The sequence below is a fragment of the Aspergillus chevalieri genome, chromosome 2, assembly GCF_016861735.1.
Source record: "Aspergillus chevalieri M1 DNA, chromosome 2, nearly complete sequence".
In the NCBI taxonomy this organism is placed as follows: domain Eukaryota; kingdom Fungi; phylum Ascomycota; class Eurotiomycetes; order Eurotiales; family Aspergillaceae; genus Aspergillus; species Aspergillus chevalieri.
In genome coordinates, this window is record NC_057363.1 from 3,288,318 (window position 1) to 3,308,535 (window position 20,218).

At 49.2% G+C, this 20,218-nt stretch overlaps 11 protein-coding genes across 11 annotated transcripts; 5 read left to right on the top strand and 6 right to left on the bottom strand.

The window, feature by feature from the left end:
* Nucleotides 1-1,051: 1,051 nt before the first annotated feature.
* On the bottom strand, nucleotides 1,052-3,061 carry ACHE_21159A (Zn(II)2Cys6 transcription factor; the record flags this gene model as incomplete). Its single annotated transcript, XM_043275212.1, has 7 exons — nucleotides 1,052-1,336; nucleotides 1,409-1,843; nucleotides 1,900-2,195; nucleotides 2,266-2,684; nucleotides 2,742-2,860; nucleotides 2,912-2,935; nucleotides 2,990-3,061. The coding sequence occupies 7 exons, from the start codon at nucleotides 3,059-3,061 to the stop codon at nucleotides 1,052-1,054; spliced, it is 1,650 nt and encodes a 549-aa protein (XP_043134223.1).
* A 278-nt stretch (nucleotides 3,062-3,339) lies between these two features.
* ACHE_21160S (uncharacterized protein) lies at nucleotides 3,340-4,376 on the top strand (the record flags this gene model as incomplete). The annotated part of the gene is made up of 2 exons (XM_043275213.1): nucleotides 3,340-3,380; nucleotides 3,434-4,376. 2 exons carry the CDS (start codon nucleotides 3,340-3,342, stop codon nucleotides 4,374-4,376), a joined length of 984 nt encoding a protein of 327 aa, XP_043134224.1.
* A 52-nt stretch (nucleotides 4,377-4,428) lies between these two features.
* ACHE_21161A (actin) lies at nucleotides 4,429-5,887 on the bottom strand (the record flags this gene model as incomplete). Its single annotated transcript, XM_043275214.1, has 6 exons — nucleotides 4,429-4,659; nucleotides 4,725-5,496; nucleotides 5,562-5,592; nucleotides 5,662-5,717; nucleotides 5,784-5,814; nucleotides 5,881-5,887. 6 exons carry the CDS (start codon nucleotides 5,885-5,887, stop codon nucleotides 4,429-4,431), a joined length of 1,128 nt encoding a protein of 375 aa, XP_043134225.1.
* A 475-nt stretch (nucleotides 5,888-6,362) lies between these two features.
* On the top strand, nucleotides 6,363-6,977 carry ACHE_21162S (actin-binding ADF family protein; the record flags this gene model as incomplete). The annotated part of the gene is made up of 4 exons (XM_043275215.1): nucleotides 6,363-6,368; nucleotides 6,443-6,453; nucleotides 6,500-6,782; nucleotides 6,840-6,977. 4 exons carry the CDS (start codon nucleotides 6,363-6,365, stop codon nucleotides 6,975-6,977), a joined length of 438 nt encoding a protein of 145 aa, XP_043134226.1.
* Nucleotides 6,978-7,095: 118 nt separating this feature from the next.
* On the bottom strand, nucleotides 7,096-8,673 carry lys1 (saccharopine dehydrogenase (NAD+, L-lysine-forming); the record flags this gene model as incomplete). Its single annotated transcript, XM_043275216.1, has 8 exons — nucleotides 7,096-7,381; nucleotides 7,448-7,595; nucleotides 7,646-7,742; nucleotides 7,792-7,991; nucleotides 8,048-8,288; nucleotides 8,351-8,367; nucleotides 8,445-8,525; nucleotides 8,613-8,673. The coding sequence occupies 8 exons, from the start codon at nucleotides 8,671-8,673 to the stop codon at nucleotides 7,096-7,098; spliced, it is 1,131 nt and encodes a 376-aa protein (XP_043134227.1).
* A 910-nt stretch (nucleotides 8,674-9,583) lies between these two features.
* ACHE_21164A (uncharacterized protein) lies at nucleotides 9,584-9,871 on the bottom strand (the record flags this gene model as incomplete). The annotated part of the gene is made up of 2 exons (XM_043275217.1): nucleotides 9,584-9,747; nucleotides 9,796-9,871. 2 exons carry the CDS (start codon nucleotides 9,869-9,871, stop codon nucleotides 9,584-9,586), a joined length of 240 nt encoding a protein of 79 aa, XP_043134228.1.
* A 443-nt stretch (nucleotides 9,872-10,314) lies between these two features.
* ACHE_21165A (uncharacterized protein) lies at nucleotides 10,315-10,972 on the bottom strand (the record flags this gene model as incomplete). Its single annotated transcript, XM_043275218.1, has 2 exons — nucleotides 10,315-10,781; nucleotides 10,927-10,972. The coding sequence occupies 2 exons, from the start codon at nucleotides 10,970-10,972 to the stop codon at nucleotides 10,315-10,317; spliced, it is 513 nt and encodes a 170-aa protein (XP_043134229.1).
* Nucleotides 10,973-11,731: 759 nt separating this feature from the next.
* On the bottom strand, nucleotides 11,732-13,009 carry ACHE_21166A (uncharacterized protein; the record flags this gene model as incomplete). The annotated part of the gene is made up of 1 exon (XM_043275219.1): nucleotides 11,732-13,009. One exon carries the CDS (start codon nucleotides 13,007-13,009, stop codon nucleotides 11,732-11,734), a length of 1,278 nt encoding a protein of 425 aa, XP_043134230.1.
* An 820-nt stretch (nucleotides 13,010-13,829) lies between these two features.
* On the top strand, nucleotides 13,830-16,653 carry ACHE_21167S (putative RNAPII degradation factor Def1; the record flags this gene model as incomplete). Its single annotated transcript, XM_043275220.1, has 2 exons — nucleotides 13,830-14,118; nucleotides 14,222-16,653. The coding sequence occupies 2 exons, from the start codon at nucleotides 13,830-13,832 to the stop codon at nucleotides 16,651-16,653; spliced, it is 2,721 nt and encodes a 906-aa protein (XP_043134231.1).
* Nucleotides 16,654-18,142: 1,489 nt separating this feature from the next.
* Nucleotides 18,143-18,709, top strand: ACHE_21168S (uncharacterized protein; the record flags this gene model as incomplete). The annotated part of the gene is made up of 1 exon (XM_043275221.1): nucleotides 18,143-18,709. One exon carries the CDS (start codon nucleotides 18,143-18,145, stop codon nucleotides 18,707-18,709), a length of 567 nt encoding a protein of 188 aa, XP_043134232.1.
* An 820-nt stretch (nucleotides 18,710-19,529) lies between these two features.
* On the top strand, nucleotides 19,530-19,799 carry ACHE_21169S (uncharacterized protein; the record flags this gene model as incomplete). Its single annotated transcript, XM_043275223.1, has 1 exon — nucleotides 19,530-19,799. The coding sequence occupies one exon, from the start codon at nucleotides 19,530-19,532 to the stop codon at nucleotides 19,797-19,799; it is 270 nt and encodes an 89-aa protein (XP_043134233.1).
* Between the last annotated feature and the right edge of the window lie 419 nt (nucleotides 19,800-20,218).

Genomic DNA, 20,218 nt, shown 5'->3' on the forward strand with positions numbered 1-20,218 from the left:
AAGGGGAAGAGTCCTTGGATTTATCGGATTCGAATCTCATACTGCTAGAGCCATTTTCTCATCCGGGGAAACCGTGATCAACAACTGTGAAGCGGAAGATGCCTCAATGGCCGTGGGGGGAAGAGTCCTCGGAGGTTTGTCGGGATGTGCCAAGTACCGGTGGCAGGCATAAATAAATAATTGCTCCGAATAACATATCACATTATTGCCACGGTGCTTCGTTTATATTCGCGTCGGATTGGAGGCATTCGAGTCCGTGGATGATTCTCGCGCTGATCGCGTTTTGCCCTCGCCTTATCCGTTCTTTGCGCTCGTACCAGGGAAGATCATCCCTGGTGCAAATCTTCCGCATCATATTCGTTTTGATTTCCGTTAGCAAATGGCAGCAGCAGATGTGGGATGAGAAGTCATGAAAATATGTGGGTGTGGAAAAGAACGAAGCGACGTTACGACATGATTCAGTGCAGGTCACTTGATCTGCCTAGTATACAACCATCTCTGGTTTGTGAAACTTGGGTTACTCCTTCGCTGTGCTTAGGGGATTAGAATTAATATTCGTTTTTTATTTTGGTTTTTGCTGACCTTCGTTTCTTCGAGTGATAACGTATATATAATTAGGCTTCTAACTTCCCCCAAACAAGTTCATCCCAGTAGAAACCCCAGTAGTCCAATTATTCAAAATATCAAATGCCTCCAAGTAATGCGATTGATTTGTCATATCTGCCTCCAAAAATCCCTGGAAGGAGTCATGATCAAAGACAGACGATCGACAGTCACCATCACCATGCACAATCTGCAAAGAGTCATCTTGTTGGTTATATACCCCTACGCAGGATTTCCGCGCCTCAACAAATTCCTTGGCAATTCGTGTGAATGTGGAGCAGATTTGATAAAGACGTTCTGAGCTGCGAGACACTTGTCGGACTTTCTGTAGACTTTTGTTTACTTCTTCGAGAAGCTGGATGTCGTCAAAGCTGGTTGCTGCAATTGCGTGGAGGAATATCACGATGAATGGTGTGAAGGATGAAAATAAAAGAACCCTTAGTGGTAGTTAGCAAATGCAACTGGAAACGGATAAAGGTAGAGGAGGAACTAGCCAATTCGCATAATCCGCATCTGACAGGAAACCAGACGTCTGATATTTACTGAAGCAGCGCAGATGGCTCTCTAAAGCTAAGCGCGCAACCTGAAAGCACTGCGAGCTAACCTCTGCTTCTTCTGCCTCGGAAATAGTTGGTGCTCGCAGGAGCGATGTGAACGTTGAGTAGTACATGATGTCCCAGCTATATCTAGTGATATCGAATATCTGACGACTGTTCACCTGATTTGAATCGATCTATGACAGAGTCATTAGCCATGCACAGTCCATTATAGATGATTTACGGAATACGGAATAGAGGGACATTACCTTCTGTAGTTCAGTACGCCATTGGTCCATGGCAGTAGTAAGGTGCCGTACGTACTGTGCGCGTTCCGAATGAGGAGTCCTTAAGGCTGTCGTAGAGTAAAGTTTGTCATAAATCTGGCCCTGCATACTGGCCAGCTTGATCCCCATCATGAAAGATTCATCCCAAGGCCGAACAGCAGGATCAGTTGAAAGAGCCGGGTATCGCGTGTCGATATCGAAGTTCAGCATGCTCGAAGCACGACCAAAGAGGAGGGAAATGTGTTTCTCAAATGTATATGCTGTCCAGAACAGCCGACGTGCATTCTCAGAGTTTCCGGTTCGGTCATTGCGATGTGTTACTTCACGATGGTATCCGAGCATCTGGCAATGGCTGACTGCTGTAGAGATGAGCGTGTAGCACAGTAATGGTTTCGCCTCATCTTGTGCTTTTGTAAACTGGATAAATGATGTTAACAGATTTGGTTTCCAAATTAGACAGTGTCTTCACTTACTCCCATGGTTAGCGCAAAGATGTTTTCAAAGCTAGGCACAGCCAGGACATCGTACGACTCGATCGTAGCGTTGAAGTTCTGCTCGCACTGGGCTGCATGTGCCTGGAGGTCGAAGCGCTGACATAAGGGATTTTGCAGGATCATGAATTCCTTCAACAGGGCATTGAGTATCCCGTACATAGCCGCGAGATGGCCCGAGGAAATGGGCTCTACCGGGAAGTACACGCTCCGACAGAGTCGCTCAACCAAGGATGGGTCGCTTATAACATATGAGCATAAAAATATGGGACGACTTGCTGCAGATAATTATTAGTGAGACTGTTCTTTCCGCAAGATTCTTCATCTTTCAATGGTGTCATCTCCTACCCTTTATTTCTTGCAATATGGCAATGATCAAGTCAAGCGGCAAAGGATCCATCTTCGGAATAGGTCGAATCGTAGGTCTACGAGAGAAGCGGTAATCATCCGGTGAAAACATGATCGGTAATTGAAAGAGGTTCTTCAAGTGCCCCAAGGATGCGTTCAATCCCGATTGTTCTCCGGTGCCGTCAGAATCCACAGTCTTCTGGGCCACATTGCTTGCTCGGATTGACTGGTTGGTGAAAGAAGAAAGCCCCTCATACACAGGAGGCACACTAGTTAAATGAGGCCAGTCTTGCTTATCCACGGATGACACTTCGCCCGGGTTTTCTGGAATGTTTGAATTGTGTTCTGCGCTGATGTCTCGGGGCAGTCTGCGTTCGACGGCACAAAGACGGTCTTCGAGACGTTCGATCTGTCCCTGTCTGTAGCGATACTGTGAGAACGGGACCTAGCACAATCCTTCATTCAAGCAGACCTACAGCTCTGCTTCCCTGTCTAACCTTGGACGAGTCGCCGGTCTGCTGTTAGGGCTGGTCTCTCGGCACGTAATACCAACCGAATGACAGTTCGAGCAGGGCCTTGAGCGATCACAGCGGACCTATCCAACGTCAATGTGTATTTATCATTGCCAACCTAAGTCTGCACATACCTTTCTCGTTTTACATCCTTCACACTGCAGAAATCCGTCAGCGTAGGAAGGTGGTGTATGGGTACTTGGTCATCATACTGCCCGAGGAACCATTGAAAGCCGCTGTCGTCTTGCCTGGATGGTTTCCCCCCCACTATCGCCACCTGCCATAGTGATTAATCAAGCAGAAAATATCACAAATACAACCGCTAACAGAGTGTATGGATGCGCGGAAGCGCGAGTGCGAGGGGTTTGGATCCTTTTCGCTCCCTCGGGCCCGCGGGATCCGGACTTCCGAGCCGGCCATCTACATCCGTGGTGACAAGTTGTCGAATTTCCCTTGAAAGCATCACATGATCTGCTGCGCTTATTAATTTCGGTTTTTGTTTAACTAGTTCTTCAGTTCATTGATTACAACAATCGTCCAAGCGTGGAAACGGTTTATCACCATGGCAAAGACGTTATTTGATGTTGTTGACGAACTCGATAAGCATGTACCCCGTTTTCCCCACCTTAACTCTTTCTGACTAGACCGCTGGACAGTTTCCCTTACTATGAAAATGATCCAGACCTCTCTCAAGAGCATCTGAAGGTGTACCACGCTTTTAAAGTGAACGGCATTGACGGCATACTTGGCTACGTTCCCAATGCTGTAGTCGAGAGTTTCCCATGGCCCAAGGACTCGTGGATCATTGACTCCACAGCACAAACAATAACCCTGCTGTCGCCGCCAGATGCGACAGTAGCAGCACGCAGTGAAATGATGGCACAAACGCTCCGCCAAATGGCTGCTTCCGGGGACTTCAAAATCCTACAAGGCTGGCGCGATGAGCGGTTCCCCGTCTACGGACCTTGTGGGGAGGTAGTTGTCGAGATAGAACGGTCCGCAAGTGCACTCTTTGGGATCATTACGTGCGGCGTGCAAATGGTCTGCTATACCGAGGATGTGCACGATGGTTCTCCCCGGTTCTGGATTGCTAGGCGCTCGCGATCGAAGCAGACGTATCCGGGGATGTTGGATAGCACTGCGGCGGGGGGTTTAAGTGCTGGCCAGTTACCGCGGGATGCTATGATATGTGAAGCTATGGAGGAAGCATCACTTGACCTGGGGCTTTTGGAAGCGTCGATGCGGTGTGTTGGTTGCATTTCCTATTTCCATGTCAGGGGTCGATTGGCGGGAGGTGAAACGGGTTTGCTACAGCCGGAACTTGAGTACCTATATGAATGTAAGATGAGGGCGGAGGATCAGATTCCGAAACCAAAAGATTCCGAAGTCGAAGACCTCCGTTTATGGACTGTTGACCAAGTCCTGGGAGCGTTGAAGAATGGTGAATTTAAACCAAACAGTGCGGTAGTTTTCATCGATTTCTTGATAAGACGTGGGCTTATTACACCTGAGATGGAGCCACGATATATCGAGATCATTACCCGGTTGCATCGCCGACTTCCATTTCCTAGTCCTCGTCGCTTTAATTCCAGTCGATGAATGAGCTATGAGCTAGTTTCTGTATTCCAATGTTTATCGTACATGACAATGACTAGAAGCACTTCCGGTGCACGAGAGAAGGACCGGCTTCATCATATTCCTGCTTAGATACCCACATTTGCTGGAAAGTAGAGAGTGATGCGAGAATCGAGCCTCCTATCCAAGGCGAGTATTTGCGCTCGGGGGGAGCGATGACCTTGACTTTCATCGTAGACGGAGCAAGTGCAATGATTTCTTTGTGCATTCGGTCCGAGATTCCAGGGTAAAGAGTTGTGCCACCAGACTATGGAAAGAGGAACGTCAGCCCTTAAAAGCAACGATTCCTAGAATAATGGAAAAGTATCATACCAGAACTATGTTTCCATAGAGCTCCTTGCGAACATCGACATCGCATCTCATGATCGAATTGAAAGCCGTGAGATGAATACCAGTATTTTCCAGACCAAGCACACCAGGCTGAAATAGAGCCTCTGGTGCACGGAACCGCTCATTACCAATAGTAATAACCTGTCCATCCGGGAGCTCATAGTTCTTCTCCACACTAGAGCTCTGGGCGGCGTTTTCAAGCTCTTGCTCAAAGTCAAGCGTCACAAAGCAGAGTTTCTCTTTAATATCGCGGACAATCTCACGCTCAGCAGTGGTGGTAAAGCTATAGCCTCGCTCCGACAAGATTCTCGTCATATAGCCGGTTAAATCACGACCAGCCATGTCGACACGGCAAATGGCATGGGGCATGGCGAAGCCCTCATATATTGGGACCACATGCGTGACACCATCGCCGGAATCGAGAACAATACCGGTTGTCCGGCCAGAAGCGTATAGAGATAGAACGGCTTGGATAGCAACATAAAATGCAGGAGCATTGAAAGTTTCGAAGATGGTCTGGATCATCTTTTCTCGGTTGGATTTGGGGTTCATTGGAGCTTCTGTTAGAAGCACTGGATGTTCCTCCGGGGCCACGCGGAGCTCATTGTAGTATGTATGGTGCCAGATCTTTTCCATATCATCCCAGTTAGTCACAACTCCGTGTTCAATAGGATACCTCAAAGAGAGAACGCCACGCTTGGATTCGGCTTCGTCTCCCACGTAGGAGTCTTTCTGGCCCATTCCTATCATTATCCTGGAGATGAAGTATCTGGTCAGCATTCAATTTGATATACCAGAAGATACGACAGGAGATCGTACCCTTGATGTCGAGGACGCCCGACAATAGAAGCTTTTGCAAGATCAGCTGTTCATGTATATCCGAAAATAAAGAGACGGAGAAACAAAATGGATCGCTTACGGAACACAGCTCGAGGAGCATCATCACCAGCAAAGCCGGCTTTGCACATTCCAGAGCTGACAGAGAGAAGGTGAAGTTAGATACAAAGAGCAGACACTGTGTTCAATGAAACCACTTCATACCCATTATCGATGACAAGAGCAGAGTAATCTGCTATTCAAAACCATGTCAGCATCAAAAAGGGAATCCAGCGGCGGAATCGGAACGAGCATGTCTTACCTTCCATAGCGTATGAAATGCGGTATAAAGCAAAGCTATTTGGATTCAACAATCGAGGCGCCAGAGGACCAAATAGAGACTTCGTTCATGCACAGAATAGGAGGGAATTGTCGCACTTTATGGCGTCCATGACCACCAGCAACAACTGAAACTTAAATTCATTTCGAAAGTTCTCCACATGAGAGAAACATGGCGCAACTAAACTATTTTTGGCCATCGTCTAGCTTGAATGATAAAGGCTGTTGTAGGTGAACTCGCCTACAGCTCGGGGGTTCGGGCTCCCGGGTCCGCGGGTCCGATGCTCCAAGTATACGACAACTTTTTATGAAGATTTTCTCTTAAATATTTGGCTAGACATAAATGAAGTGAATTTTCCTGGCCGGAATCTGACTATAAGTCCTTGGGCTAAAGAGATTATTCCATAGCAGTTTTGTTCGTTAACCCGGAATCTACTCAAAATTTACGACCTCAATACAACCAATATGTCGGTATGTGTCCAAAATATTTTTCCTCGAGTTGATTTTCAGCGCTTCTTTATTGACAAAAGCTCCATGCCTAATAGATGCCATCTGGGTACGTGACCGAACCAAACTCCTTTGACCATACTAACCCACCACAGTGTCTCGATAGCAGAAGAATGCCTCACAGCCTTCAGCACCCTCCGTTCGCGACGCGGAACCAGCAAGCCCATATTCATCATCTACAAGATCACAGATGACCGGAGCACCGTCGTTGTCGAGGAGTCATCATCGGAACAGGACTACGAGGTCTTCCTTCAGAAGCTCTATTCCGCCGGAGGTCCTCGATATGCAGTTTACGATGTGGAGTTTGACCTTCGGGAGGATGGGAAGAGATGCAGGACAGTTTTCATTAGTTGGGTTCCTAATGATACACCTGTTAAGGTCTGTTTCCATTCTTGTTCCCTTTGGTTTCTTCTGCGCGAGACTAATAACGTGTAGCTTTGTATGATCTATGCAAGCACCAAGGAACAGTTGAAGAATGCTTTAGACGTAAAGCTTTCTATTCACGCCGATAGCTTGGATGAGGTTGAATGGAAGACCATGCTAAGTGTGGCTAGCGGAGGCAAGTGTCTATGAGGGCAATCGTGATGTTCAGGTATCATTAATCAATTGTATACAAATGACATATGTCAAACCTATACATGCACATAAAAAAGGTTCAAATCAAGTCTATCGTTCACTCCCCAGGTCAAGTTTATGCCCGCAGCGACTCGGGCAGAGTAGCAACCTTCTCGTTGAACAGATCCTCGGCCTGCTTCCAGACGCGAGCATTTGTCCGGTCCTTGAGCTGCAGCAAGCTGGGCATAAGAGCCTCGCTGAACATCTCAGAGCTCTCACGGGGAAGGAGCGAGGGGAGGTGGTCAATGCTGATCACGCTAAGAGGGGGGCCCTGGGTTCCAGCAGGCAGAGTGACGGGCACAGTGGGCTTGTCGAAGGTAGTCGTGATGTCGTAAACGGGAACGGGGTTGTTAGGGTTTGTACTGTTTCGCGGACACAATTAGCGAGTGTCATCAAAAAGTGAATCAAATTTGTAGGTCAATACTCACGTGTCAGCGCTCACGTCGCAAATGACGGAAAGGCGACGGTTGGGGGTCGAAAGGCTCTCAGGGCTAACGAAAGGAGGGATTTTTGCGGAGAGGTAGATGCAGTTTATGAAGATGTCAGCATCCTCAATGATCTCCTTGAAGGGACCGCCTGGACAAAGTTAGTATATAGAAAACTCAATGGAACGTAGCGTAACGAACCCTTCTTAGTCTCTTCGATATCCCAGCGGAAGATATCCGAGTCCGGGATACCAACATCCTTGGCCAACTGCACGGCACCACTTCCGCAGCGTCCAAGCTATCTAATATTAGCCCTGGCATTCGATGTATTGAAGAAATGTACTTACAGCTCCGATGACCAGGACCTTGGGCGACTTGCCAGACTGCTTCTTGCCAGCCTCAAGCGATTCCTTCACAGACTCAATCAGAACATCCTGGTTTGCATAAGGCACCTCACCAGGAAGCTCCTGACCGGGGTGGGTCAATTGCCATGCCCAATTCTTAACAGCCAATGCGGAACCGGCGTAACCAGCGGACCAACCGAAGGCTGCAAAGACACTAGTTAACACTTGACCAAGCAACTGTCACGCCACGAGTACTCACCAGCCACTCTCCGGCCAACATCGTCAGTGAGAAACTCCAAGTCCAAGAGAGTGCCACCTCCACGGGGCCACCGGCTAAGAACCTTCTCCCAGCCGCCTTGTTGTTTGTAGCAGTGTGCGAAGGAGATGTGGACGTGCTCCAGGGGGAAGTCGTCCTCGGGCAATTCCTTCAGACCCAAGATGTAGGCATCCTTCGGCGCATCCTTCACCCAAGAGCCTTCCTCTACGAGCGGCGCACCAACCTGTTCAGTTATCGCATTAAAATCGTCAATTCGAACTTCGTGTAGAGCAATCAAGAGCATACAGCAGCAAACTCGTCATCTATTCGCATGGGCCAAGACTGTTAACACGCCACTCTGAAAGTCAATTCGAAAACCAATGGCAATTTTCAATCGTACCTTCGAATATGCGTTGAGTCGAGCGCTCAACAGTCACCTCATAGCCGGCATCGATGAGCTTCTTGCAGGTGGTAGGGGTTACTGAGAAAAACAAAATCGATTTAGTTAGTCCCTATCAATTGGAACGCGGGGTCAATTCGCATGAATTTTTCTTGTCTAGTGACTTACAAGCTGACCGCGCTTCAGCGGGCTTGGTTTCAGCACGAAGCCAGATCTTGTTGCTTGCCATTTTTGAAATTTGTTCAAACTGTCTAAGAAAAAAAGAAAAAGAAAAAACGACGTTCGGAGAAACGAATGGATGCGATACTTATCTCCTCTGACACAGACTTGCCCCTCCAGTGATAGCGCGCCGGAAATCAATTGTTCCGTTCCGATAAGTGACTCAGCGGGGTATAGTCCCAGGCACTCTGGAAAGGAAACTATGGGGAGGTATTCATCTGAGGTGAATCTCGGTTTGCGAGCACATCTTAGGTTCCAACAGCGTGCTAATACTCGGCAATCCCGCATATTCACTCTGGTCTATCATCCAGAAGTACGCTCCTCAAAAACTAATATGATAAGCTACAGAAGGCTGAGATCAATGCTGGACACTTAATACCCAATGGATAGCAATGGGGAGATCAGGGCAGCTTCTTTAATATAAAAAGCGTTAACCACATGTTGAAAGCTCAGGGATCATGGACGCTAGCCAGTGAGCCAGAAGCGATGGCCTATTCGCCTTCAGCTTCTTTCGCTATATAGGCCCGCATAGCGCCAACCTTCGCATGCCCACTCAAAAGATTGCGAAACAACCTAGCCACAGCACGTGTAGCCTCGAGCCAATCTTCCTTCGAGCATAGGTTGTAACCTCGTGAGAATTTCAACTCGAAAACCTCGTCTTCTGAGCATCCCTTCGTATGAACCCTGGAAATAAAAATCGGCTTTGAAGATGCACGGGCTATGTGAAAACCATATCCGTGGAAGCCAAACACGTAGACTTCCTGGTCTTCCAAATTGGCGCCTCCCTGTCGTATGTTGAGACTTTTGGTGAGTTGGCCCAGCGTCACGCTGAGACTTCGAATAAGGAACACCCTTGCGCAAGCTTCGGCTTTTCTTAGGTAGGGTAATTGTCTCGATTTGTTTAAACATACTCGTGGTTCCTATGTCTTCAACAAGTCTCCATCGTTGAATATAGGAACAGTACTCGAGATAATCGTCAAAGAAGGTCCAGAATTCCTTTCTCCATCTGGCCAGTTTTCGGGGTCGATACCTTGTGCATTGTCGATGTGTTGGAAGACCCAGGGGATTAGATTCTCGACGTCATCTGGTTATGTCAGTGATAGGTATTGAAGATGGAATGGGTTCATCCTACCTTCGCGTTCAATGTCGATGATTCTGGGGATTAACCCGTCAAGGTCAACGATTCGAGACTGGATGGTTGTTGACATACTGTCGACTACAAGTGATATAGATGTGCTATATCATGATTGGCGCTGATGTCAAGGAGGTGCTGAGTCGCCCGCTAACCCCTGCATATGCATGTAATATTCGTTGTTCGTTCCTGAGAGCAAGACAAAATTCGGTGTAGAGCAATGCTTACGACCGGTTGTATCAAGCTTAGAATTATTTCCATGTCTCCCCGGGTTGAGAGAATGAGGATATTGTACCCTATAAAATCTTATTGACATCCAATTCCGATTTTATACTGCATCGTCTGGCGTCTGGCATGAACTTAATTACATTGAAAACATGGCTAGTCCCATCGTTTCACATTAGTATCGAACAGGCTCATGGTGTAACATTCCAAAATATCCATCAGGGTCCGTCCATAACCAAGATAAAACCAAAAGGGAAATAAGCCATCTAGAAAGCCTCCACAGACGGCAGCCATCTAAGCAGCAGCCTTGGTCCGGCTGCGCGTTCTACTACCAGGGCCATCAGTGGCAACCGTCGGCTTCGCAGCAGGGGTCTTAGCCTTCTTGCCGCGGCCGCCCTTCTTCTTGTTCTCCTCCCCATTGGTTTCTTCCTTAGGGGCGGCTTTTCCGTTCTCGGCCTTTGTAGTGTCGTTCTCGTCGGTTTTCTGCTTCTTGGTTGTCGGCTCGCTTGATTCCTCTTCAGCGGCGGGCTTCTCTGTTTCAGCGGGCTCGGTGGCGCTAGTTTCATGTTCGCGCTTGTCGCCAACCTTGGGTTCCTCGGGTTTGTCCTCTGCTGGGGCCTCCTGATCTTTGGCTTCCTCGGTAGGCTTGGAGCCCTCCGCAGGTTTCGTCTGGTCCGCTGAGGCCAATTCACCGTGGCCGTTGGTTTGGTTCGTAGTTTCAATGTCCGTCTTGGTTTCGGCGCCTGCGTCGTTCGTGTTCTCTGTGGGTGATGCACGTCAGTTGCTGCGGAGGTGGGCGATGCCATTGCATGTAACGAGATGACCAGGAGCCAGAAGGCAACCAAAGGCATTGCGCTGACTGTCGAAGATATCAAATGTGCAAGGCACCTAGAGCCATAGACGTACCTTGAACGGTAGGCGCAGTTGGAATCTCAGTAGCTTCAGCAGCCATTGTGGGAGTTTGGAAAGGTAGGTGGGCACGTGCGTTTCGATTGAGAATTGATTTTGTTAAGACAGTAGAAGATGGTCGCGGACACTAGGCGACTTCAATTATGATAAACATGGAATCTACAGATGAAGGTGAAGTAGTAAGACAATGGGATGGTGATCACAATCGCGCAGCGCGAGGTGAGGTTGCCCAGTGACGTTGACTAAGACGGGTCTTCTTGGAGACGCTAACCCGATTCATGTGGAACTCAATCTCACTGGCATCCGGTTGCAGGAACACAGCAGACAAATCCCCAACGCACATTAAGATATCGTCGAAATAAGCAACATTTTTTTTTTGATTTCAAAAACAGCCTTTCCATAATTTTCTGGAATGCGAATAATACCGAAGCTTTAGTTGCGCTCCTGGTAAGAGGCAGCTTTCTGCCCTTTCTAGCGTGAATCGTGTGAATCTTGCCAAGAAGAGGAGATGGATAAAAAATTCCCCGACTTTCCGATCTGAGTGGAGAGTGAAATATGCGGAGTAGCAGCAATGCAGCGGTCTTGTGCATTTAAGACATAGACTTTCGCTATACGTAGCTGGCGATGGTTCAATGCTAAAGAAAACCTTGTGGTGGTGGCAACCTTTTTCCAAGGTTATGAGGCCATTGCAAATCGGGCTGACGAATCTCGTCTTTCACTCCGCTTCTGAACCGAGTTGGCGATCCATGACGTCGTCCACAATGAATATAACAAGCTATGCTGATCAACAAATGTAAGGACTTCAGGTCAATGAGAATTGCAAACGATCAAGAAGGCGCTCTTCCTCATCAGAGACACGGTAGGATGAATCTGATGTCGTCTCTGAGGCATCTTCACCGTTCAGTAGCCGTTGAATGTAGGGTGCAAGACGCGTAGCATCGCCAAATCGCTCTTGGTCAATTAGGAGACGAAGGGAGTGAAACCCGGCCTGAATAAGCATACCCCGGGCATTTTCAGATTGCCTTTTGATGCCGGGTTCCAGAAATTCCGAAGCTAACTGCTCCACTAATCGAAGGAACGGCCCAGCGTCCGGATGTGTGGGATGGTAAAGGAACAGGGAGTCGTTCAAGATATTATTCTGTGCCAGGGAAAACATGAATTCCATGTACTTCTCGTAAGGCGACACAGGAAGCTTTGTAGCTTGGGTGTGGTAGTGTCCAACAACCAGCCTGTTTAGCCTGAAGCCTGCAAACTTGAGCTTCCTTCGCTGGGCTTCGCTGTATTCCCCGTCGGGCTTGCCGGCCAAAGCCGAGGCCAATTGGCATGATTGGGTAAAGTATGTCACAGCAGATCCCAAGCCACGACCACACTCGACTTCTGCGTGCAGAAAATCGGCCAGACGGCTAAGGAAAGGTACGGAGTTGTCTGGATGGAGCAACCTGCTAGGTATCTCGGAGTCCGGACCCAGAAACACCCTTAACCAACCCATAATGGTATCCTGCATCCCCTCCGCAACCAGGAATTTGAACAAGTACTTAGTCGCTTCCCTCGACGCAAAGAGCTTCTCCCTCACTGCCGGTTCAGAGGCGAACCACCACGAGACAACCTTCGAACCGGCTCTTGTGACCTTCAAGGCCTGTGTGCGTTCATGCTTGGTATGCTTGCCCGTAGTAGAAAGGAGATACTGAGATTTCAAACACAGTGCCAGCCTCCCATTCGTCATTAGTCCTGATGCAGCCCATTCATCAAAGACGACCATCGGCTCTCTGGTTATTCTTTCATGGTATGCCGGCACACCTGGCTTCCGTTCTTTCAACGGGACCACCCGAAAGAGGGGATTCTCCAAGATGTTCTCAAAATGCTTGTCGGCCATATGCGCGGCAGAGTCGGACCTCACGGACTGCCCCCCGCCTTTGTTCGACCGCTCGGGAGCGGCGGACGTGGGATACTCATGGTCAAGCTGACGACGAAAGGAGGATGTAAGGGCACCAAGGAGTTGTTGAGATTCCCGGGGAGTTCGCGGCAACGGGTGATGAATCGAGGACCAAGTCTTTGGATTGAAAAGCGACGATTTTTTCATGACGACGAATCGATTACAAACATCGATTAGAGCAAAGTCGTAAATACAGTCGAAGGAAATGGTAGGCAGGAGTATCCCGTAAACGTTAAGAATACTAGGCAGATGTTCTGTACGGAGTAGGCTAGAGATGGAGATTGAACCGCGACCGGCGGGCGGTGAGAGACAGAGTGGTACACTTCACCACTGGGTAGTAGTAGAAGATTTTGACAGGATAACCAGTGTGGGAGTCAAGAAAAGTATTAATTATATTATAGATAACAATTGATCTAGTAGCATAGACTGTAGTAAATAAATCAAGCAAGGGTCAATTATTGACGGGCGAAGAGCCTCCTTCGTTCTGCCGCTCGCTAAAGGCGCCGAAGAAAGAGGCCTGATGAGTGTCATTTCGACCTCTCGTCTGCCTCTCGTCGTCTGCAAAGCTTAAGATCTTCTCTTCTTCCTTCTTCCCTCTCTCTCTCCCTGCAACGCTCTCCTCCCCATCCCTCTTCTTTCTCCCTTATTTCATCCCCTCGATCTTGAATTTTCCTCTACTGTTTCTTTTTCCTTCTTTGTCTCTTTGTTCTTCGTCCGTCTGTGTGGTCGTTTGGTGCTGACCTCGGTGCCAATTCGTTGTTCGATTGATTCGACCAACTGACACCACACACTCACACCCACCCTCGCACACACACACGACATCACAACCTAACCTTTCCACTCGCCTTTTTTTCTCTTCCTTTTTTATCCACGCGTCGATTCCCTGGTTTTATCTCCATCGACAGGAGATAATCAGAGAATTCAACAGAAATCCTAATAAAAAAACGAAGAAAAAGAAGACCCAAAAATGTCTGAAGTTCAAACAAGAACACCTGCCTCCCGTGGCAGAGTATCCGCTCGTGGCGGCCGTGGTGGTTACAGCTCGAGAGGTGGTCGAGGTGGTAGATCTGCAAACAGTTCGGACAATGTCGCAGCATTTGAAGAGGAAGGAGAGATCGGGCAGATGAAGAAGAAATACGCTAGCACCCTGCCCATGCTCAAGGAGTTGTTCTCGGACTGGTCAGACGAGGATCTTGTCTTTGCATTGGAAGACGCAGACGGTGAACTTGAGGAGGCAATTGAGCGCATCACCGAAGGTTCGTTCGTTCCTCCTTCCCCGCCTCCTTAGTGTTTGCTGCTATACGGACCGTCGCTTTGAATCTACTCTTGCTAACTACGATTTTTTCAATACTTCAACAGGTAACGTCTCACAGTGGGGTGAGGTAAAGAAGAAGTCTACAGACCGGACCCGCACCAAAGCGAAGGAAGCTCAGAACGTCCCGATCGAGACCCCCACAGCTCCTGTCCGAGGAGGCCGTGGACGTGCTGGATTTGAGAGTCGTGGACGTGCTCGCGGAGATCGTGGAGGTCGTGGTGGTCGCGGCGGTCGCGGAGGTGCTCCTACCAACGGATTCCGTGGTGCAGAGAAGCCAGCTGTCGTCCCCACAGTCGCCAGCACTGCGGGGACGGCGACATGGTCATCTGTTGCGGAGGGAACGGCCACCAAGACAGAGAAGCCGAGTGAGGAACAGCCAGCAGTTGCAGCAACCCCAGAGCCCGTGAATGAGCCCAAGGACACTGCCCCCAAGAGTAGTGTGATCCCTGAAGGAACAAAGAAAGGCTGGGCTAGTCTTTTTGCGAAACCTACACCGCCGCCTCAGCCTAAGCCAGCTGCCGCACCACCAGCTGCACCGCCCGTTTCCTCTCAAGAACGCCCGGTTGAGCCTGCAGCGGAGCAGCAGAAGAAAGCGCCTGAACCTGAACCTGAACCCGAGACTACCCCCGCTCCTCCTGCGGCTACAGCTCCCACACCCGCTCCTGCTCCAGTGGAAAAAGCTCCCGAACCAGCCATTCCCCCAGCGATCCCCAAGGTTGCTCCTCCTAGTGCTGCTACTCCTACCGCTCCTACAACGACCACTACCACAGACGCCGCTACGCCTGTGCCTTCTACCTCCGATGTTACGCCTGCGCAGGACGATTTGACGAGGACGAACCTCGAACAGATTCCCGACGCCTCTCACCCGGCTCCGACTGCTACGGCAGCTAGTGTTGTGGGAAGTGCGTTGGATCAGAACAACAACGCCACGCCTTCGCGGGGAACCCCCTCCATGTACCCCGCCAGTACTGTGAAGAGCGGCCGTGCTCCCGGCTTCCAGCGTCGCGTTATGGAACAGCAGGAAGCTGTTGTGATGCCTGGAAACCACGCCGTCGACCGTGCCGCTGTGCAGTTTGGTAGCATGGGATTGAATGGCGATGCCGCTCCTGTCGACGTCGATGAAACCAGAGAAGAAGCTGAAACCCGTGCTCAGCCGCCTCAACACTCTCCCGTTGCTCCTCGTGCCTCATTGCCTCCATCGACACAACCTCAGGGGCCAACCGAGACCCCTACCGTTTCTCGTCCCGCCCCAGGACTGCCCCCTGTTCCCCAGGCTACGGCCGGAGACGCCTTTGCCGACTTTGCTCGCTACACCGATGCCCACAAGCCTTACGACCCCTTTAGCCATCAAGTCACGCAACCTCAACCCCAAATCCAGGAACCGTTCGCGAACCAGGCTCCCATTCAGCCTACCGTCACGACTGGCAGCGAATATTCCCCCTTCTATGCCGCTGATCAGCGCCTTCCCTACAACTACTATGGCGCCTACGGCCAGTCCCAAGACGCCACTGTTGCCCAGCGAGCCGCCGCTGGATTCGGTGTCTCCGGTGCCGAGGTGCAGCCTCACATCCCGACCACTCAGCCTCCCAGCCGCTACGGCCATGTTGACGCTCCGAACAGCGGCCACACGACTCCTAACCCGACTCTGCCCGGTGCCGCTCAGACCCCCACCGCGCAGCACATGCCTGGCCAAAGTGCCGCCGCCGCCGCCGCCGCCCATGCTTACGGAGCATATGGCTATCCCTACTACTCTAACCCTCACTACGCTGCATACATGAATCAGATGACGCAACACCAGTACGGCAGGAACCGTCCAATGTATGACGATGCACGCCGATACGATGATCACTACATGCCCCACAGTACCCAGTTTGGCTATGGTAGCCAGTATGGGCCCTACAGCAAGGCCGGGATGTACGGTCAGCCCGCCTTCTCGTACGACCACGCGTCGTCTCCTGCAACGGCAGCCAGCTTCAACCAGGCCATGCCGGGTCGTGACTCGGTCTACGGCCGCGCTGGATCCGCACAGCCGTCGGAAGCTCAGCAAACGGCGGCTGGTGCAAACGCGTTTGGCACCGGTATGGATGTTTTCGGTCGCACGCCCGGCTTTGGCCAAAGCCAGCCCATCACCCAGCAGCCCCCGGTTACTGCGGAGGAGACCAAGAGCTTTGATGCCTCCAAGGCCGGTGGTCCCAGCCCTTCGCTTGCTCAGGCGAACCGTCCCGGCTCTGCTACCAACAATGTACCCGGTCAGCCTCAAGCCCAAACTGGCCTTCCTCCGCTACAGGCCCAGCAAGGCCAACAGGGATTCGGTGCTTACCCTCACCTAAACCCGCAGTACGGAGGCTTAGGCGGTCTCGGTGGACACCAGGGTGCTAATCAGGCTGCTGCTGGCTATGGTAACTACGGTGGCGCAGGCTTTGCGAATTACTACGGAAACACCGGACGTGGTTGGGGAGGCAACTACGGCCACTAAGAGAATCATAGTGTTATGAATTCTCTTCTCTGTCCTTCCCTTGCTGGTGAAAAAAGGGTCTTTTCTTTTGCTTTTTTACGCTTCGATTTAAGGGCGGCAGGCCTGAGAACAAAATCTCATGGTTATCTTTTCCCTCCATATTATTTTCTGACGTGTTTTTCTCATTTCATTTGCTGTTTCTTCTTCATGTCAATGTCAAATTTTCAATGCGTGTAATCTCTACTCTCAATGGGAGCTTGGCTGGTTTTTTTTTTTATTTTATTTTTTATAATGTTGGAATTTTGCAGGATTATGCCCTTATGATGCTGTACTGAATCACAATGAGAAAAAGAGAGAATGCTAGGCACCATTGTTGTTGGTTGACGCGGATCATGACATCTATCCATCATAATGTTTTATTTTGTTTGGCCTTGTTATATTCCAAATTTCCATCAATCGATCGTCTCGAACTTGAGACTCGTCACGACTTGTGCTATGTATTGCAATGAATGCTCGTACGATCGGATTGCGATCCAGAATATGAAGTAAACAAACTTTCTAGGCAAATTTCCTTTTCTCCATGCATTATGGCGTATCTCCAAGTTCCAAGGTCAGTAGTGGATGCGAGAGATATATATCTTGGCGGATATTATCATATTGCCACTGGAAGGTTACAATACCCCCGGGTCAACGAAAACTTCCCCTATCGCTATCGCCAAATGAATGGAATCTTTATATCCCTCCATAATCTACAGTATGCTATCCCATATACTCTAGAGTAGCACAAAGAGGGGTTGGTGAAGCATTTCATGTGCCCACTTACTAGTTCCTAGCGGCAGATCTCAGCACCCTGATCGACCACGAGGGCAGCCAATAGAAGTCACCGGATCTCCGCCAGGATTGCGCTGACTCAGATACTTTGTGCATAGTTATAACCAACTACCCCGTACGACTACTCATTGCCATTGGGAAAGAACAAACAGTAAGTCAACTGGCCTAAATATACTGCTCCCAATTTGAAGCTCCCAAGTAGACATATCTTCACCATCACCACTATCATTGCAAGCCAAGTTCCGTAGAAGGTATTCAACATCACACCATTCATCGTCCGCTTCAACGTAGCGAAATTTTCAAAGTCTACCAAGTAACTACCCATAGAGAAAAACAAGCAATTAGTCATCTTCCCCCCTATAGACTCACAATAGAGCAGAATTTACCATTTCTGATTCTCTCCATCCCAAAAAAATTCCGGGAACCTTGATCCTGCTTGACGATTCCACAGTTCCTGCGATTCCTGACCGCCAAGTCAGAATACACAGGCAAAAAATAAAGCGATAGATATAGAATAGACATGGGAAAGAATCCTACTGTCACGGAGCATGGGCGTTCGCTGAGTCACATGACATGTTTGATTCCTTTATTGATTTCTTTGTTCTGTTTTAGGGCCAGACAGCAACTGAGTGTCAGGTTGCGTGAAGATGCCACTGACCCATATACCAGTGTTGAACAGATGTTCAAGACACTCACCACTGCTTTTCGAAAACCCCATCGCCGCATGGAAGCTGATGCAGAATTACAAACTATGTACATGCGCCCTGGTGACAAATTTCCTGAATTCCTAGCCAGGTTCCTGTTGCTAGCGAGTGAGGCCGGGATCCCTGATGATCTATACAAGATTGAACTCAACAGACAACTCACTGATAAAGTCAAGGAGTTGTCTCTTCCCTACATTGGTGATGACAAGACTTTTGATGAATTCACAGCCTATGTGGGAATGGTAGTCCAGTGCTTGAATACCAATGCCCAAGAAGCCAAACGCCGCAATCTGAGTCAGAACTCTCGCAACCACTCCAACACGAATCCCTCGAAGGCTCCCAACAGCTCAGGCAGTACCAAGCTTGACGACAATACACAACAGGAGCTGATGAGCCAAGGCAAATGCTTCCACTGCAAGGAGACAGGCCATGTGTTCCGGGACTGCCCCCGTCGGAAAAAGAACAATAACATCACCCAACTTCGCAAGATCGAAGCGGTTCCTGAGTCATCGAACAACAACTCAGGAAATGGGGATGCCTAGACAAAGTCTCCTGCTTAGGCGGACACACAGTCAGTCTTTATGGTATTGATTTGCAACAGCTACTTGGACGGGAACAAGATAGCTTCACTTTAGGCGTTCAGGTAGCTGGAAATGGAGTATCAATTGCAACTAATGCTTTGATTGACACTGGAGCAAATGGATATGTGTTCATATGCACACCATTAGCAATTAAACTTGCTCAATTTTTTGGAGTAGGTACTATCCCACTAGGACAGGACTGCCCGGTTAGGGAATATGACGGCCGAATGGGAGAGCCAATCACACATGCCATAGTATTTGATTTGCGAGTTGATGGAAGAAAAATGCCCGACACTCCCATGTTGATTGCTGACCTGGGGAGACATGACATCATTATTGGAAGGAAGTAGTTAGCAGAAAGCCGGGTTCTAGACTGTACAAACAATCGATTGTTGTGGCCTGAGGAGTTGCCTCCCTGGAAAGAGGTGGCAAATCAGCTGTAGGACACTGCCACTTAGATGGAACCAACCAAACACAGTAAGAGGGTGCAGTCCTTCTTGGGATTTTGCAACTACTGTCGATTCATTTATGGATACAGCTGGATCGCCAAGCCATTAAATCAACTGACAAGGAAGTCCCATTCCTCTGGACACCAGAATGCGAAAAAGCTTTTCAGAAACTGAAACAGAGCTTAGCAACTGCACCAGTCCTGACACACTATCGTCCAGAGCTGCCAACTCAGTTGGAGACAGATGCCTCAGACAATGTTGTGGCAGCCATCCTCTCACAACTGAGTCCTGAGGATGGCCTATGGCATCCAGTGGCTTATATTTCAAGATCAATGACCCCCTCCGAGCAAAATTACAAGATCCATGACAAGGAGCTTCTAGCCATTGTTGTGGCATTGAATGAATGGAGAGCGAGAGCGGAGCTTGAAGGGCTGCGCAAGGCTACCAATACAGAACTGCTGCCTGGCCAGCAGGCAGAAGAGCCACCACCCATCACAGTTAATGGTCAGGATGAATGGGAAGTAGAGGAGATTATCGCTTCACAGCTGAGCTATCGGAAGCTGCAAAATCTATCAAATAGCTATCCACAGCAACGCAATTAGCTTATTGTGAGACAGAAATGCGAGGAAACGAGAGATTTACCATTTCTTGTTCTCTCGATCCCAGAATATTCCGGATAGCTGAATCCCCTAGACGATTTTACATTCAATGCATTCCCTGACCACATATTAGACACATAAACCCAAGGATATAGAGAGAAGCGAAAACTCACAGCCATGCCTTTTTTGAATACCGCTCGAAGCTCATCTTGTTCTTTTCTATCAAGACCACTGAAGAGACTGTTTATTTCTGTCCCAGGAAGTTTCTCCATGAGCATATAGGTTATGCGACCGCTTGGTACCCATACTTCATCGTTCTGTTTGTCCCAGTGTCATGAATATAGGGTGGGAATGCTTGAGCATCCTGCCTTGGTGAGGAGGCCTAAAGCTTCAACTTCATTCGTGGTCATGATGCTCAGTTT